Source organism: Anarhichas minor, unplaced genomic scaffold, assembly GCF_050575085.1.
Source record: "Anarhichas minor isolate MPS153535 unplaced genomic scaffold, ASM5057508v1 ptg000007l, whole genome shotgun sequence".
NCBI lineage: Eukaryota > Metazoa > Chordata > Actinopteri > Perciformes > Anarhichadidae > Anarhichas > Anarhichas minor.
Window position 1 is genome coordinate 14,922,157 of NW_027466453.1, and position 18,244 is coordinate 14,940,400.

Sequence of the window (18,244 nt, forward strand, 5' to 3'; positions counted from 1 at the left end):
TTTTTTTTTTTTTTTTTTTTTCAAAAGAATAAATTAATGATTAATGATAATTCTGTAATTTATCTGGAACAGTGGTTTTTGTAAGCAAAGGCCAAAGTTAATTGATATCCGTCATAGTTGCTCTTCAGTGCGTTTCATGTTTCTAATTTGAATACTTAACATTGTATTAATATCAGACTGGAATCTTTGAAATATGACTATAATGATGTGATGTGATGATGGAAATTGGACTTGTTTTGACTAATCGTGGTCCCTTTTTACAAACAGTCCGGTCCAACTTGTGTCTCCGTGTATGTTAATGTCGGTGCACGTTCAGTAAAGACAAAAAGAGCAGGCGTTGGTCATAGCAGCATTGAAAGGTGCTGGTATATTTAACATTGGCGTTACAAAAAACATTTCAAACAAAGTGATGCTGTGTCATCGATTCCAAACAAATAGACATGAAAATCAATAAAACGGCATGCTCCAACTTATGACAAGTGACATTCCCAAAAAAGGTAATTTTTTTTTTCATCAATGGATTCTTTTAATAACATTTTTATAAGCAATAACATATTCCATTTTATAGAAAATAAACATCTCTAGGAAATACTATACACAATTATATTAGTACATCACATCTTACATTTAAACAGCATCAAATACTTATATACACCATTAAATAACGAGCTTCATAAAAGGGAACGTTTGGTGTGGCGTTTTTGCACTTTCTTTTATGCTCTAATACTTAAATATGTCTCCTTTTTGATATGACCAGTACTTAAACTGACACCCTGTACGGGGCATTGTTACAAAGCGTGGAAGAGCGAAAGAGGCTACATTTGAGATACACGAACAGACTTGGTGTGTTGTGAAATCTGTGTTGAATGTATATCTTTCTGCGTTGCTGTGGTAGGTGAAACAATGATACATCATGGCAATGTTTAACAGTAATACTTCTGAACTGTACATAGATGTGAGGTGAGATGACCTGACCCCCGGTTGGAGCCCTGATCTGCCACCTGTCGGGCGATGATGTCGGCGTCTTCTGTACATATTGAATGTGCACACACACAGTTGGAATGGAGCAACACTCTGAAACAGTTTTTTTTTTTTTTTCCTTCTTTTTAAAGTTTTTCATTTTTAATTTCTGAATTACAACAAAGCCTGACATATACCAAGGGTGACGCAATGATGTCGTATAGTCATAATGCACATCAAAATACATCTCCGAAGATAAGAGCGTTATATTAAAATACTGCGTCCATTTTTTTTCTTAACTCTTCAATATCAGAATATTTAGAACCTGTAAAGCACGTCATGTACAGTTTCCTTTTTTTTTTTTTGTTTCATTTTGTCTCTTGTTTTAAACACAAACGCACACATTGAGATAGTACATCCAGTGGTTGGCTGCTGCTTTTTTGATGCAATGACATCATGAATTAGAGATGAACTTCTTCACTCACACAGACACATGAGGCACAAACACACTGATGATGTGGCTGTAGAATGACATTGTGGTTATCGCACATACACGCACGCGCATACACACCTCTTGGCCCACAGACAAGGTGGCCAGAGGGATGCTCCCGTCCAATCAGTGTCCGCCAGGTGTCTGAATATGATAGCAACCCATCCGAAGGCAGAACACACGCACACACGCACATTCCTCGCTCTGCATTTCAAACAGCCCCCCTGTGCACTGGGCTCTAGGCACACAGTCTCTAAAGCGCCGTCTATCCTCCTGTTAAACAGTGCCGCTGCCTTCCAGTAAGGGGCTCAGTCGGGGAAACACACTTCCAGGCTGAGTTCAGGGAGCAGCTATTCTTTGCGGAGCCATCCTCCGGGGCTTGTAGCTCCTCATCGCAGCCTTTTATCCTCCCCCAGCCCCACTGGCCGACGCGCCTGTCCGTCATCACACATCACCGTGTCTTCTAGGTGTAGGTGGCTGTTAGGACAGCATCTTTGTTTGCCTTGCTGGATAGGGTGATGCTTGCTTGTCTGAGAGGTGGTGTTGGTGGTGGAGATGGTGAACTGGAATATCTTACAGGTCCTGTAGAAGAAGGGAAGAGAGACTGACATGAATTCAAGTCACGGTTTTGTTGTTATGTCTAAACCATTATAGAAGCTTTAATAGATTTACATTCAGGTACACCGCAGGTGGGAGCTCACATGTGTGTGCTATACATGCACTGTAGTTGGGGCCTCTGTGCAGGTCGGCAGACACGTAAGTGAGCTGGCTGCAGTGTGCAGGAGCTGGGGGATGGATGCAGCTGGCCAGTCAACCAGCTCCACTGTGAAAGACACAGCGGGAACGCCTACTAATTGAGCTGGTGTGGTGGTGGTGGTGCAGCGCTTTCTTTCCCCCTATCTGCCTCCGCAGCCCCCCGGTGTCTCTCGTTCCCTCTTCCTGTCTTCTCTCTGAACTGCCAGTTGCCCATCCTTATGGCCTGGACTCAAACCAGCAGCTTTCGCTCTCTCTGTCTTTTTATCTCTCCCTCTTTATGTTTACCTCTCTGGAGTAACTCATTCTTTTAAACCTTCAATCTCACTTGTTTTATTTTTTTCTCAATTTCTCCATCCCCGAGTGCTGCCTGTCTCTCTTGTTGCCCTTCTTTTCTCTTCTTCTTTCCATCCCTGTCTCTTTCATTCTCTCGCTCTCTGATCTAACTGCCCCCATTCGTCTTTTGTTCCCACTCAGCCGCAGCACAAAACAGTTTTTTCTTCTCCCTCCCTGTCTCTCTGTGTAGTCGTGTGTGAGCTTACAGGTAACCCGTTAATGAACCTGTGTGGACGCACACAGTGTGTGTCCCTTAGCTCTAGAGAAGCCACAGCTGAAGGCAACATGTGTGTGTGTGTGTGTGTGTGTGTGTGTGTGTGTGTGTGTGTGTGTGTGTGTGTTGTGTGATTTCATCGATATATGTGTTCCAGCCCTGAACACAGGCAGAGGGGGACCCATGGGTGGGGGTGGTTTGTGTGTGTGTGCGTGTGTGTGTGCGCGTGTGCATGTACGTATGTGTCTGCTCTTCCCTTTGATTAGGCTGCTCAGCGTAAATTGGCGCTGCACAGACCCACACACAGACCTTCAGATCCCTCAGCTGATGACAGCTCTGCCTCAGCCCGCTAACAACAATCTCTCTCTCTCTCTTGCTCTCCTTTTTCTCTCTGTTTCACATACTCTATTTCTGCCGCTTAGACGTGGGAGTTGAGGTGAGGCGGGGAGAGGAGATGAGAGAGAAAGATGGAGGAAGGGATGAGGCGGGATGAAGGGAGGATGACTGAAAGAGTGGAAAAAAGGGAGCTCGCAGGAGATGAGGGGTGAACAGAGTGAGGGAGCTGGAACAGCAGGGAATCGCACAAGCAAAATAATGGGGGGGGGGGGGGGGGGGGGGAGAGAGAAATAACAAGAGGAGGAGGGAGAGAGAAAGGGTGGAGAGAGCATGTGGGGAGGATAGCAGGCAGTGATGCTGGGTGGGGTGTTTTGATCAGCAGCCAGCTTTTCATCCCTGTCAGTCTGCACAGAAGAGAACAGGAAAGGAAGAGGGAGGGAGGGAGGGAGGGAGGGAAGAAGAGATGCAGAGAGAGGGAGGGAGGGAGGAAGGGAGGCTACTGCCACTGCTGCCTCAATGCACCGCTGCTCCCTGCTGAATGTCAGCGTCTCTCCCTCTCTACTCCCCCCCCCCCCCCATCCCTCAGCATTTGACCTTCCTCTTTGTGCTGCAGTGTAAACACGCCACCACCAGATGGCGTCTGTCTTGCAGGAGGGTTGACTGTGGAGCGGGCTGTCCATATTAACACAATAACGGTGACCCATTGCAATTGCAGTGGTCTGCAGCCATAACAGTGGGCGTTGAGTGACAGCACTACACGAAGGGCACATAAGTGTTTGTACAGCTACTGGCGGTTGATGGGTTAAGCTTGCCCTAGATCATTGGGTTCATATTGATTTGGTTTCAAAATATCGGTCAGTCCGAGATGAGATCCTGCCCGTCTTGGCATGGGGATGGATAGGGTACTTGATACAGGTGTACGAACACCAACGTGAACCCTTGTGTTCCTTAATTTGAATCTGACTCTGTTCTACAAGAGCTGACAATTGTGTTTTCTGCTCTGCACTGTATCATCTATCCAGCCATGGTGCTGCTGCTTGTGACAGCAATGTGTGAACTCATTCTTGATTTTTTTTTTTGGCGAGAGGGGGAAAAGAAAACAAATCGAAAACACAGCTTGGAGGAGAGAGGCTGTAATAATGTGAACACAAACCTAAAACTGTACATGGACACGTGTGAAAACACTAATGTCTGAGAGGTTGTTACCCTGGGTGGTGCTAAATCCTCTCCACACTCCATTCTTTATTATATGCATGACTCACTGTTAAAGCAGGATGCAGTAATAATTACGTCAAAGGTTTTAAACCCTAAAAACTAAATGTATACAGTGGTTTAAAGTTTTTTATTTTCTTACCTCATGTTTAGGACATTTTATGGAGAAATCATCCTCGTGGAATGTGCAGCCTAGGCAGGGAGAGAGAAAGAAAAGAAAAGGAATAAACTAGAGTGTTAGACAATAACAATGAATGAAACAAATAGCATGAGGCGAATGCACACAACAACCCAGCACACCCCCCCGGGAAAAATAAGGATAAATGATAAAGAGGTAGGGTTAAATGTAAAATGAGCAAGAAAGAGGCAGAGCCAGGGGGGGAGAGAGAGAGAGAGAGAGAGAGAGAGAGAGAGAGAGTGAGCAACAGAAGAAAGAGAGACACTGAGTGGATAAGTTGCGATGCAGGCAGACAGTCAGATATGGCCGGTGCACTCAGCAGGATTAAAAAGGGCCTCGCTCTGCTCCCTGTGCTGGCTAAAGGCAGACGTGGCAGGCCTTCTAATCCTCGCACCGTACTTCCTTGGCATGAGGTAATGTAAGGGGAAGCCATACAACAACACATGTGCTGCTGACACACAGACACTCACTTATATTGACAACAATGACCAGGGACACACACACACACACACAAGCATTGAAGGCAGCGTGGTTGTAAGAGCACTATAGGGTAGCATTAGAGGCAGCATTCAGGCTGGAGGCAGGAGGGCACATGTGCAAACACACACACACACACACACACATGCACGCACACACACACACGCCCATCCAGTCCCCAGACAGCAGAATGGATGGACGGAGCCACAGGGGTTGTGGTCAATAATGCACACATACACAACACCCTCCACACTCTATCTCTTTCCCCCTCTCCATCTTGCACACTCCAGGATCCCACTTTCCCCTCATCATCCCCTTTATTCAAGGCTCCCTACCTCTTTTCCCTCCCTCCTTCCCTCTTTTGCTCTCTCTTAGCACTCTCAGACATCTCTTCTCACACTCAATAATGTTACTTCCTGATGCATTTTTCTTCTCTCATTTTACCCACATCCACTTTTCCTCCCCACGCTTTCTTCCCTCTCCTTTCATTTCTCTCTTTTTTTTCTACCTGTCTTATTTTTTCCTTTCCCACAACCCACTAAACCCACGTTCAATTCCCCCTTCCCAATTTCTCTCCTCATTTCTCCTCCCTCTCCCTGGCTTTTCTCCCCTTTTCATCCCTTGTTGCACTCTTCCTTCTCTCGCTGCGGTCTCTTACCTATCTCTTTGGCGCAGACATAGTGGTATTTATGAGAGCAGCCTCTCCAACAGCAGCTGAGGGACGCCCCCACAATCTGGCACTTGTAGCAGCTCTGGGGTTAGTCAGACAAACGGACATATGGACCGAAAATCAACAAAGAAACAAACAAATTGACCGATGGAGGGACATAGGGATAGAGAGGGAAAAGAGAGGAAAAAGTGTCAAAATGTTAACGTCTCAAAGAAGCTGCATATTATTCCATTTAATTTTTAACTTAACTTAAGCATGCATACATTTCAGAATAGACTGTTTATTGCTATCGTACCGTTTGGACTGAGTTGTTGGAAGCCTCCCTCAGTCCGTATAGCCTCCCAGCTACCATAATTACCCCCTTGGTCCAGATGGCACAGTTTTCATGGGCCCAGTGCTCTTTAGCCTCTGCCTCCACTTGTAGCCTTTTGAACATGCTGTCACCACCCTCTTGGTCACTTGAGGCCCCTGTGCTGATGGCCTGGAGCTGCTTCATCCTCCTGAACCTCTCTCGGAGAGTTAATCTTCGAGGACCACCCTCCTGACCCATCCTCTCTGTTCTTTCTGCTCGCCGGTAGCGCCAATGGTGCCTGCTACTACTACCCTCTTGAGTGGAACCCTCTGTATTGCCCTCCTTTTCTGCGCTGCCCTCGCCCTCGTTCTTTGAGGAGCTTGGTTCTTCACTGCTGCTACTGTTGTTGTCATTGGTTTTCTGCGACTCTTCCTTGACGGATTCTGTGTGCTCGATTGTCAACATTTTCCGTGGAACGCCATCCTCTGTGTAGTAGGGTCCGCACAAATCACCTAGGTCTCTGTAATTTGCTGGCTTTCCACACAGGCAACATGTGAGACACCTGTCAATTAGATTTATTTTCACCAAGGGTCCTTGTAGCATGGCAGCAGTGTGTGGCACTACTTTTGCAACTGTGAAAGGATTCCTCATTCTGAGTATGCCCTTTTTTCTACGTCTCTGAAATACCACCGCATCCTCAGGCTTGTTGACTATGGCACACCAAGAAGAGAAGTCTCTGGAGTTGTTAATCCGTACATAAGGACAGAAAGACAGTTTAGAACTTTGATGGACTGGTTTGCGCCTGATTCTTTTCACAGAAATGATCTCAGTCTGTTTTTCTGATATTGTTACCACAGGACCCACGATACACGTTTCTGCGTTTTCCTTCTTTTCTATTTCCCTTCTTTCCATTTCTCCTTTTTCTCTCTCCTCTTTTTCGGCCCGTTCACATCCTGCAGCCCTTACTACTGCCTCAATAACCTCCATGGCGTCTTTCATCCCAGGTTTTGGCCCAGGCTTTTTGTGGACCTTCATTGGCTTGCCAGGAATCTGCTCTGCTGAGGCTTTGCCTCGTTTCCTCGGAGTTGGATTTGCGGATGGTTTTCTGCCTCTCCTAGGTTTCTGAATGAGTTCTGTGCTGGTTACCTGGGGGGCTTCTGTGATCTCATCTGCGCTGATTGGCAGAGGTATTGTGGACTCTGTGGGGGTTACCGTCTCTTCTACCCTCTCCTGTTGTTGTTCTACTGTTTCAATATTTTTCTCCTCAACTGTCTCTGTTTCTTCTAGAGGAGCTTGGCCCTTTCTTTTCTTTCTCCTCTGTTTTAGATGCATCTCATGGTTGTTTTTAATGGCCCTCTGCTTGGCTAGCCTTGGTGTTGTAACTATTAGGCTCCCTGCTTCCAAGGCTACGACTGAGGCATCTGTGCTCTCCACCATGGCCCATCTCTTCCTTTTAGTTCTGGCGGACTTGGTGGGAGCAGATGATACACCTTTTGAGGCCTGTTGTGTCCACTCTCCTAGAGACCCGACTTCAACTGGGGCCTCTATTGAGCTCCAAACCTTGTCAGCTCTGACACCATGCTGTATCCCTGGTTTCATGTGTTCTTGTCTTGTCTCCTCCTTATTCACAATCTCTTCTTCCATCCCTTGTCTCACCTCCTCTGCCGTTGATGCCTCCTGACTCACCTCATGCTTTTCTCTTTCTTGTGCCATCTCCTTTTTTCTCAGTGCTCCTTCACATTGTTTCAGTACTTCCTGTCTAGAATCTATGCTTTTCACTTCTCCTTCTATCACCTCAATGTTATTTATGAGCATGGAGGGCTCACTTTCCTTTAAGACAAGTTGAGGCAAAGCCCTAACTGTCACATCATCCCTTAGATTGCTGTCCATCTGGGGAATTGGGAGGTGTTTCTTTGAGCTTGGAGATGTAATTTTCTGCACCATGGCCTCATATTTCTGTCCTCTGCCTTTGCGTGGTGGGAGAACTTTTGTTTTAGTGGGGCATTGAGGAGGCACCACAGGCACATCACTAGCGATGTCCGTCTCTCTGAGGTTTGGAGGAGTGTCTTTGAGTGGGGAAGTGACCACAGAGACTTTCTTGGGTGGCCCTCGCTTTCTTCTGGGGGCACGGACACCCTTCTCTTTAGGTGTAGAGACAACCTGTTCCACTAGAGGTGGTAAGGGTTTTGGTTTGGGCTTTGGACCCCTCTTTTTCTTTACTGGTGTTGTAGAAAGTTCTGGGCTAGGTTTCCGTTTTATTGGAAGTAATGTCTTTTCTTCAGATTGTTCTGTTAGGACAGGTGAGGCAAGTGGTGCAGGTGGGTCTGCTAGAACATCTGTGGTTTTGACTGCATTAGGAATGGAAGTTGGAGTTTTTTCCAGAGTAACAGGTTCCTCTACTTTTGGAGAATCATCAGTAGCTTTAATTTCTGTTAGTGTCTGGGGAAGAATATCTTCCTCTGTGACTTTTTCTTTTGACAGTTTTTCTTGTGAGGGCTTTCTGGATCTTAAGACCATGTTCTTACCCTCCTTCTCTGGAGCCTTCACTTCGTGTGTTGCTTGTTTTTCGTCCTGGTTTACTGGTTTAACATCCTGGGTTACTTGTGATATTGAAGCTTTTGAGCTCTTTCTGGCCCTGCTTTGCTGTCCTGTCAAAGGTTGAATGGTTTCTTCTTGTTGTACCAGCTTTGCCTTAGTAACGGAGCCTTTAGGGCGACCCACTGAGGCCTTGATGTGTGCAGTGTCATCGAGGGGCAAAATATCTGCAGGCTTGGGTGCAGGCTTAGTTCCTGGTTTTGGACCTGGCGTTAGAGCTGGTTTTAGACCAGGTTTTGGCCCAGTTTTTGAACCTGGTTTGGGTCCTGGTTTTCGTTTCACTGGTGTCTCAATTTTCTGTGGCAGCTCTGATTCATTTGGCACAGGTTTTGGTCCTGGTTTAGGTCCAGGTTTTGGCCCGGGCTTTGGTCCAGGCTTAAGACCAGGTTTAGGCCCTGGTTTTGGACCTGGCTTTGCTCCAGTTTTTGACCCTGGTTTTTGTCCAGGTTTTGACCCTGGTTTGAGCCCAGGCTTTGAACCTGGTTTTGGACCTGGTTTTCTCTTCTCATGAGGCTCAACTTTAGGTGGCAAGTCTGGTGCATTGAATGAACGAGTACACATTCTCGAACGAAAACCATCAGTTAGCATTTTGGGAGTCTGGCTCACAATAGATTCCTGATGAGTTAGGTCCATTGGATCCGAGAATAACACAGTTTTGCTTGGAGTCATGCAGGGTTTCTGTGTAGGCGAGGGGGCTCCTTCCTCTTCCTTTTCTCCCTCTCTCTCTAAGCTTAGTTGTCGCCTGATTCCCACACCTGAATGCATGATTCTTCTTCTGCCCCTTGCATGCTTGCGTCCAAATGCCCTGGGCTGAGCAGATGGGGCCACAGGTTCTGGCTTGGCCAAGGGGGTCACTGCACTGGCGCAGCTGATGCCCGGCTCCATGTCTTCATCTCCTTTTTCGGGGGAGGGAGGAGTGTCTGCCCAGGAGGGGGCTGAGGGAAGAATCGACTTCCCTGGCAGCTGAGGAGAGTCTGGCTCCAGCACTTTAGCATCACTGTGATCAATACGATCCCTGGCCTGAGCTGGAGGTGTTGTCTTGTCATTGAGAGCTGAGAAGACTGGCATAGCAGACTGAGGCTGAGGAGCAGTGTCACCAATGGCTGACTCCCTTGCAGAAGCATCTGCTGCTGCTGTTGCTGCTGCTACATTTGGATGGGCAGGCGTCCCTGCAGGCTCGTTGTCAGTATGGAGCTCTGTACTCTGACTCTCTGTCCTGCTGCAGAGATCCCCAGATGACTTCTCTTGCCCATCTCTGTTAATGTGATCCTCAGTCGATGACACTTTCTCCCCCTCCTCCAGTTCCTCCCTAACCTCTACAGACAGAGGAGAGGACAGAGAATGTTGTTTCTTTATTTCTCCTTCTCCCTCTTCATCCACTTCATACTGTGCACCCTCATCCTCCTCTTCATCCTCCTCATCTCGGCTCTCTCTCTTGTCTGAGTTGCTCTCGTCCAAGGCCTCAACTTGGGGGATTGGAGAGGTGTTCTCTGAGCTGTCCTCCTTCTCTGTGGAATATTGATCCTGTTCAAGGTCCCCCCTAGAAATGAAAGGCAATGTTTTCACTGAGCTCTCAGATGCAGTTGGAGACTCAGATTTGAACGCCTCTGATTTCATCTCATGGCCAAAGTGTTCCTTGTGGCTGGAGTCAGAGAGAGCTGCTGGGGACTGTTCAACTGAGTCTCTTGTATCAGGGTCATATTTGCTCTGGACCGTTTGGTACACTGTCTCCTTGTAGCAATAGCTTTTTTCTGTCATTCCTTTGTTAAGTTTGCTGTAGAGAGCCGGACATTTCTCTTCATCTGACCATTTCTCCAGATTCTCTGTAGATTTAGTTGTGTCTGAATCTCTCTCACTGTCAGGAGACTTATCTGTTGACACCTCCTCTTTGTCAGCTGATTTTTCTGTCCAGGCTAATTCTTCAAAGTTCTCTTTGACAGGCTCGTTGATATGCTGTATATCTGAAGGGGAGTCCCTTTCTTGTTTCATTGGACTGGGGATTGTAATGCTTGTCGGAGACCTCTCATCGCCAATGCTCTTCACTGGAGTATTCATGCCATCCCCTCCCTGCCCTGACTGACATCTAGGGTCAGGGGTAAGGTTGTGCAGACCTGAGTCTCCAGACCTGGTGGACATATCATCTGGAGATGTCATGGAGCATGAAGAGGCTGTGTCCAGGTTGAGTTGTGTGTTATTGGGAGCCTGTGCTGGACTTCTGCCCTGGCCACAGTAGTAGTAACCCCTCTCCAGTTGTTCATCACTACTGCTGGAGTAGCCTCCCTCATGGAGTTCCATGGGCATTGGCTGGTGTTGTGGGGTAGAGTAAGGGTCCTGCATGGGGCCTCCACCAACACTACCAACACTACCACCACCACCACCATCTGGATACGGAGGACTTTTGTACTCCTCACCCTTTTTGATGGATGCTCCGCTTCCAGCACTGCTGTTACTACCTCCACTGTTGCGCTTACCACTTTTCTTGTTGGCCACCAGGGCCTCTGAAAGCAGCAACTGCTGGACATTATTCGAGATGTTCTCTACCTGAGAGGTGAGGGCATTCAGGCTCCACAAGCTGGGGTTTGACAACAGCTTCTCTGAGAAGCGTTCTTTCATGGTGGGGACCTGCGGTGTGGTGGTGTAGCTGTGGGGAGCTGCATGGGGCACATTGGGCGAGGGGTGTGAGCGAGGGGGCATCAACATGGTATTGGTACTGGCTTGCTCCTGCATGCCAGCTGAAGAGGATGAAGAGGAGGAGGCTGCCCCAGGGGTCATGGGAGGTTGGCCATACTGGAATGACTCTGGATTGGTCATTAGTGGTGAAGGTGTGGAGCTGTACGAGGGGGAGCGTCCTAGAGAGCGTGCTGGAGAGTGGCTTGAGGAGGGGCTACAAGTCTGATAATACTGTTCCGGTGATCTGACAGACAGCTCTGAGAGACAGTAGTTTTGTTGGGGTTGGCTGTAGTGTTGGTATTTAGGGTGGGGCTCCTGGGGGTTGGTCATGGCCTGTAAAGGGGGCTGCTGCTCATAACTTCTGGAGGGAGGCTGCTGGTAGCCATAACTGTTCTGGGTCGACCTGTAACCCCCCTGCTTCAGATTGCTGTGGCTGCTCATTTGTCTGCCATATTGGGAATTTGGGGGAATGTTGTAACCTTTATAACAGTGGGGCATAGGGCTGCACTTTTCCATGTATGGCGAAGGAGAGGGTGAGTGCTGGGGGTAGTGAAGGTGACTCTGGGGGTACATGAGAGGGGAGGGGGCAGGGTTAGGGGGGTGGGGCTGATGGTGGGGGCTAGTATAGGCAGGGGTGGAGGGCTGGATGCACTGGGTCTGGGTGTGGCCCAGCATGTTCTGGTCCATGTACTGGGAGGAGCCAGGAGCAGGGGTACCACCAGCCTCTATACGCCCCACCATCTCTTGGTCATACTGTGCTAACTGGGCAGAGTCCTCCCATTTCTGCTGGAGGTGGCCCTCACTTATATACGGGGCTGAGTAACTCCCAGGGCCCATGTGGTTACTATAGCCCCCAGGAGCCTGGAGGAGCTGACTGGGGTTTGGTGTGGGCACTTTGCTTCCTCTGTAGGCTTTCTTGGCCTGCGAGGGTGCTGAGCCCCCATTTCCACTCCCATTCCCTCCACCATTGCCTGGGTAACCAGGGTAGGCTTGCTGGCTGTAACAGTCCTTGGGTCCTCCTCCAGTTACCGGTCCTCCAGCTGGAGTCATGCTCGTGGGGTTCGCCAGTGAATGAGCCTCATAGCCGGTTCTGCTGTGCCCGGGGCCTGGGTCTGGATGTGGACCGGGGCCTGGGAGCGGATGCTGGGGGTGGGGATGATGCGGGTGTTGTCGGTAGGTCTCCAGGCGGGATAATTCATGGGGCTCCTGCTGGTAGCAGGGTTGGTTGCTGTGGTAACCACCGCTGCGCTCACGGAAGGACTGCATAACTCCCTCCGTCTGCAGCCGGAGCTGGGAGGGGGAGGTGGTGAGGTGAGACAGGAAAGGGGGAAGGGGGGTTAGGGGTTCTGATGGCAGGGAGAGAGGGGGCGAGAGAAAAGAGAGACAAATTGTGAGGGTTAGTGCCGTTGAGCCGGAGGTTAATCTATCTTGCATTCTCTCCTTTCATGTTCGATGTCTAATTCTACTTTAACATCCACCTGAAGTCAAAGCTAAATTATTTCCCTCTTTGAGAACAATTGAAGACAACGTTTTTTACACAAACATTCAAACACACACAAGTATGCACATCCCGTTGATTATCTTTTTGATTTTTTTTTTTACCAGATTTGAAGAAATTTGCCACGTGTATGTGTAAATCTGCATTCTTGTGTGTGTGTGTAGAAAATGGCCCCTAAATGATGCCGGTTCCTAAATCGGCTTCAGCCTCTCAAGATGGAGGGGCAGACGAGTGATGCAGTCTCTGATGCAATGATTGACATGTCTGAGAGAGGAAAGAGAAAGAGAGAGTGCTGTGTGAAACTTAATTACTTATCGGTAATGAATAAGTAATCATAACAACCGCAGTGTGTATGTGCGTTAATATTTAAGAGCGCATGATTGAGACCAGGCAAATGTTCAAACACAGCCGGCCGCAGCGATAAGATGACATCTGAAGAGCATCCGTGTTGGTTCATAACACTCTGGCTCTGAGTCTCAACTGAACTCACGTACAGAGCCTCTGTGGCTATTTAGCTTTCCAGCTGACTTTGTGTGATGCATTATTCATTGTTATTGTTTTGGATCAAATATGATCCCCAGACTTAGCCCCTTTTTTCTGAACACTCTAAGATATTAAAATGTATTTCCTAAACAAACAATGTAAAGCGACATTATCTGGTTTGTCTTTGATGCAGTGTTTCAAGAGCTTCAACTGAGCCCTCTTTTTGTTCTTCCCTCTTCTCCCAGTCTTTTCCTGCACAGATGCAAACTCCAATTTCCTCCAAGAGGAAGTGGGAAGTGTGTTTATGTGCATGCTTTCAGTATACCAGTAGGGGTGTCATAGAGTGTGTTTGTGTGTTTGGTGTGTTTCTTCCAGTGTATAAGTGCACGTGGCAATGTTTGTAATCTTTTGCCTGCTTATGTGTGTGTGTTTGTGAGTGTGTGTTTATGCATTCATACAAAAGAGAAAGGAAGAGAGGAGGTGGGAGAGCTCTGCTCTATAAAAGGAACAGAGTCACCTGGAGACAGAGCACTGAGTTTGTGTGCGTGTCCGTGTGTGTTTTTGTGTGTGTGTGTGTGTCAGCCGGTTCCAGCACAATATCCCGGCATCCAACCCACCCCGGGGACAATGGTGCATCCCACCAGACGCACAGTAGCATTATTCATCTCTGAAACACACAGTGTGTGTGAGTGTGTTTGTGTGCGAGGATGCAAAGCAGTGTGTGACTATTGCGTGCATTCATTCTTGCGTGTATGTGAATGCGAGTGTGTGAGTGAGTGTAGGTCTCTTTGTGTTTATGTATGCAGGCCCACAGCTTTTGGCTGTCCCGTGAATACACACACACACACACACACCAAAACACACACCTATAGATTCCCCCGGAGATTCTCTGTCCTCCCTACTACCTTTCTATCTCCCCTGCCTGAAGACTCCTCGTGCTTCACTCGTGGTGGTGTGTGTGTGAATGTGTGTGTGAGGACACTTGTTTACACAATGACCTAAATAAGATGCTTATAGGGTACAAGGGATGGGATTCTGCCAGACCAAGCTTGCCGGGCACAGCAGAGAGGATGGACTGAGGCGCATGTCACTTTTGGGATCCAGTGTTGTAATGCCACGTGTCTTTACATTTGTGTGTGTTTCTGACACATCCGCTCTTCTCCACAATAGCCTATTATGAAGAATAATTCATTGGATTTTTCCCTGTTTGTGTGTCTCTCACTAAAAAACAAAGCAAACAAGCCACGTAAGCCCTCTTCCCTATCAATTTACCTCACTCCTCCTTCTGTCCTTTCCCTCAAACACACAGATGTGAAGGGCGTCTACATTCCTATCACGTCTCCTCTCCACCTCCACGCTGCACCTCCTCCTTCCACTTCTATCTTCCACAGAGAGCCCTGGCATTGTGGAGCCGGCCGACTGCTGTATTTGTGGATGCACCACGTCATGTCACGCTGCTCCCTGCCTCAGTAGGGGTCAGGGAGGAGAGAGGACGATGGATACATGCTGAGATCGCTGAATCCTCGCTGTTGATCTGTCTATCTATCAGTCTGTCTGTCTGTCCATTTATTAGGTAGCATTGATTTTGCTGCTGCTTGAGCACAGAGAAGGAGGGATGAAGATGAAGCAAACACGCATCACTCACCGTCTGTCCTTCGTGTGCACATAGTACAAACACACACACACACACACACACACACACACACACACACACACACACACACAGTAAGATGTGTGTGTGTATTTTATGCTTTTCCCTCTGTCTCTCAACACAATGTTATCTGTGTCGAGAAGGTACCTTTCTCTCATCTCTACTTCTGTTTAAACCTCCTCTATCTTTCTTTTCCACACTCAGATCTCCTCCTCAGGCCCCGTGCCGTGACTGGAGAGGAGAATGGCAACGGGAGGGGGAAAACAACAAGGTGTTGGGGGTCTTATAGGAGGCGAGAGAGAAAGAGTCATTTGAGGCTGGGGGAGAGATTGAGGATGGGGGATGCTAGATGGACGTGATAGAATGATAAGTTTGAAGAGGAGGATGATGGAGAAGGGGGTACAGAGGACAGAGGAGGATAGATGATTTACTGAGTGGGCTTTACAACCTGGGCTCCTGGGAAATATGAGCTGCAGCAGCAATCGCCCCACACGCACACTTTACGCGCACAGAGGCACATGCAAAATGGTAGATTGTGCGCAAGCTTACAAGGCAGTGGGGTCCATAATTAGTCAAATGCTTCACCACAACAGGCAAACATGAGCTGCTAGACGTGTGATTGATTGTGTTGGGCTCTGCCCACTTCAAATCTCATCAAGGCAGCTGCCTTCATAACCAGCTTCATTGTTAGCGTAGATTTGTAAACCTTAAAGTGACATCACAGTTTGAATGTTTGGACCGTCAGATCTCCAGCATCAGAATGTGTCCGTCTGTACATCGAATATTGTCAGGAAGGAAGGACAGGAGGGAAGCAGTGCAAGGGGGGAATGGAAGGAAGGGTGAAGGAAGAGAGGAGGGTGAATCTGATTGTTCCGCTGGATGGTTCATAATGCGCAGAGCTGCGACTGGTTACTGGCCCCCCCCTTCATTCTTTTTTTATCCTCTCTCCCTCTCTTTCATCGCATCATCTTCAGAGGCAGCTTGAGATGGGATTTATCTTCTTTCTCTCCACACACTCACACACACTCACACACACACACACACACACACACACACACACACACACACACACACACACACACACACACACACACACACACACACACACACACATGCATGCACACACGCAGACACAGACAGCTCTCTCGCATCAACGCTGGCTCTGAATTACTTTTGCTTCAAATCTTCTTCCTGCTCTCTGTCTATCTGACACAAACAAACACACACATGCAAACGCACAAACACGTACACACAGACCCACACACACACACACACACACACACACACACACACATAAATGGAGGCATACAGTGGAAGGATGGAGCGTCTCCCTGTGTACGTTTTTACCTCCCCAGTCATCCTGGTTAATTATGCATGCAGAGGCAGTTTTCTGGGGAGGTGGAGCGGCCTGGGAGGAAACAGACACGCGCACACACTCACCCCATCACACATATTCTCAAACACTTCACCACCACCTCCGGAATCATCACAGCACCACGCACACCAAAGCTCAGCTCACATGCTCCTCGACAACCCGACAACGCACTTGAAAATAACCCAAACATGCCACTCTTCCTGCCCCACCTCATCACACACACACTCACGTCTAACACATCTGCCTTAAACACCCTGGTTAACACAGCACGCTCCAAAATAACACAGCAACCCGCCCTGCTGCTGCTCCCAATCAGCACGCTGCTATCCCCCATCCTAATTACACACACTTCAATAAGGCAGCATTCAGATGCCTCCAATCTTGTTCCCTGTTCGGATCTGCCTGCATCCTCCCGTCTCGGTGGACTCTGTGCCCTTTTCCTTGTTAACCGCAGGTTCAACACACTGGGAAAGCAGACAGACAGACAGACGGACAGACAGACAGACAGACACACATCTTCCCTCTGTCTCTCTCCTCCTCTCTTCTGTACTGTCTGGCCAGGCTGTGTGGGTGGGTTCCTACCCAAGGGAGAGGCTTAGGAGATGGAGGAAGCCAATATCTGCTCTGACATTTGTCAGTGTCCCGTTGTCATGACACACAGCTGGAGGTCACGGGGGGGTCACCGGCAGCCAGTCTCATAGGTTATAGGAAGAGACATAGAGGGGGCGGAGACCGGCTGTTGACACTCACAGACAGACAGACAGACAGACAGAAAGATGGACACATAGCACTTTGAGGCTACTGGACAAGCAGCAAATAGACTTGATTGGAGGGCTGATGGCGAAGGAATATTGTGCACATACATTTCTAATTAATGATATAAGCAGTCTGATTATATTGAGCATGTTGCTCATACATTAAGTCAGACAAATGTAACGATTTCAATCAAATAACATCTGAAACATTATTGGGTATCCATCGTCTCCATCTGTTTGCCCATTATCATTCCCCAGTCCAACTCCATGTGATACACTGGCATCAACACGTTTCTGTATTGTCCTACCAAGTCATCTTCTCCCCTTGATTATATCCAGCTCGAGGTTTTTGTTGAAATCTGACTGAGCTGTGAGGCTGAAACGGCTCAATGGCATCTGAAACTGAGGGAAATGAGCCTTACCGTGGCCGATCTGGGAGACCATTTTGGTTCTGTGAGTGAGGCCAGTTAATGTGATGCAGGGTCTGTGTGTACGTGTGTGTGTGTGTGTGTGTGTGAGGTACAACTGTCTGATCTCTGGGGTTTAGGATGACTCATCGACATTCACAGGCATGGCACATCAACACCAACCACACACTCTATGCAGACATTACTCAAATGTATGAACCTGGAAGAAGAGAAGAGGGGAGTCTTCACTGCACAAAGACAGACAGACAGACAGACACACACACGCACACACTGCTGCAGCTTCAGCATGTAAGAATAAATAAAGGTCAGAGAGAGAGAGAGAGAGAGAGGCAGATGTATGTGTCTGTGAGCGAGATCAGCCACTACAGTTATCTACTTTGTGGTTTAGGTACAGAAATCCTATTTGGCTCTGAAAGCAGAATGCAGAGGCGATGTTATCCGTCTGTAGAACGACATCCTCTCCTTTTGCTCTCTTAGTCTCTGGGGTGAAAATAAAAGAATGGACATGTATCTACTGTATATCTTTCTATCGACTGATAGGTTGGTGTTGTCCAATGACCTTTCCCAGTGGAAACAACCTCACACTGGGATGTGTTACGCCTTAAAGACAACAACAACAACAACAAAAAACCCCAAACAGGGTCTACTGTCACCATGGCAACGACAGAGCCACGCAGTCAAGTGGAAATCCTTGTGTATGCATGTGGCATGAAGAAATCACACACGTAAACCCGGTGAATGTGTTGAGGAGGCTGAGTCTGAGCGAGTGTATATAGAAGGGATATTTTAGGCCAAGATGCCACATAACACAAACACACTCATTTATGTAGCATGCTGGAAAGTCTCTCACACACACACACACACACACATG

At 48.0% G+C, this 18,244-nt stretch overlaps 1 protein-coding gene across 1 annotated transcript; it reads right to left on the reverse strand.

The window, feature by feature from the left end:
- Positions 1 to 1,913: 1,913 nt before the first annotated feature.
- Positions 1,914 to 12,911, reverse strand: rai1 (retinoic acid induced 1). Its single transcript, XM_076086706.1, has 4 exons — positions 5,922 to 12,911; positions 5,615 to 5,708; positions 4,444 to 4,493; positions 1,914 to 2,054 (listed from the first exon to the last, which is right to left on the reverse strand). The coding sequence occupies exons 1-4, from the start codon at positions 12,615 to 12,617 to the stop codon at positions 1,914 to 1,916; spliced, it is 6,981 nt and encodes a 2,326-aa protein (XP_075942821.1). The 5' UTR covers positions 12,618 to 12,911.
- Between the last annotated feature and the right edge of the window lie 5,333 nt (positions 12,912 to 18,244).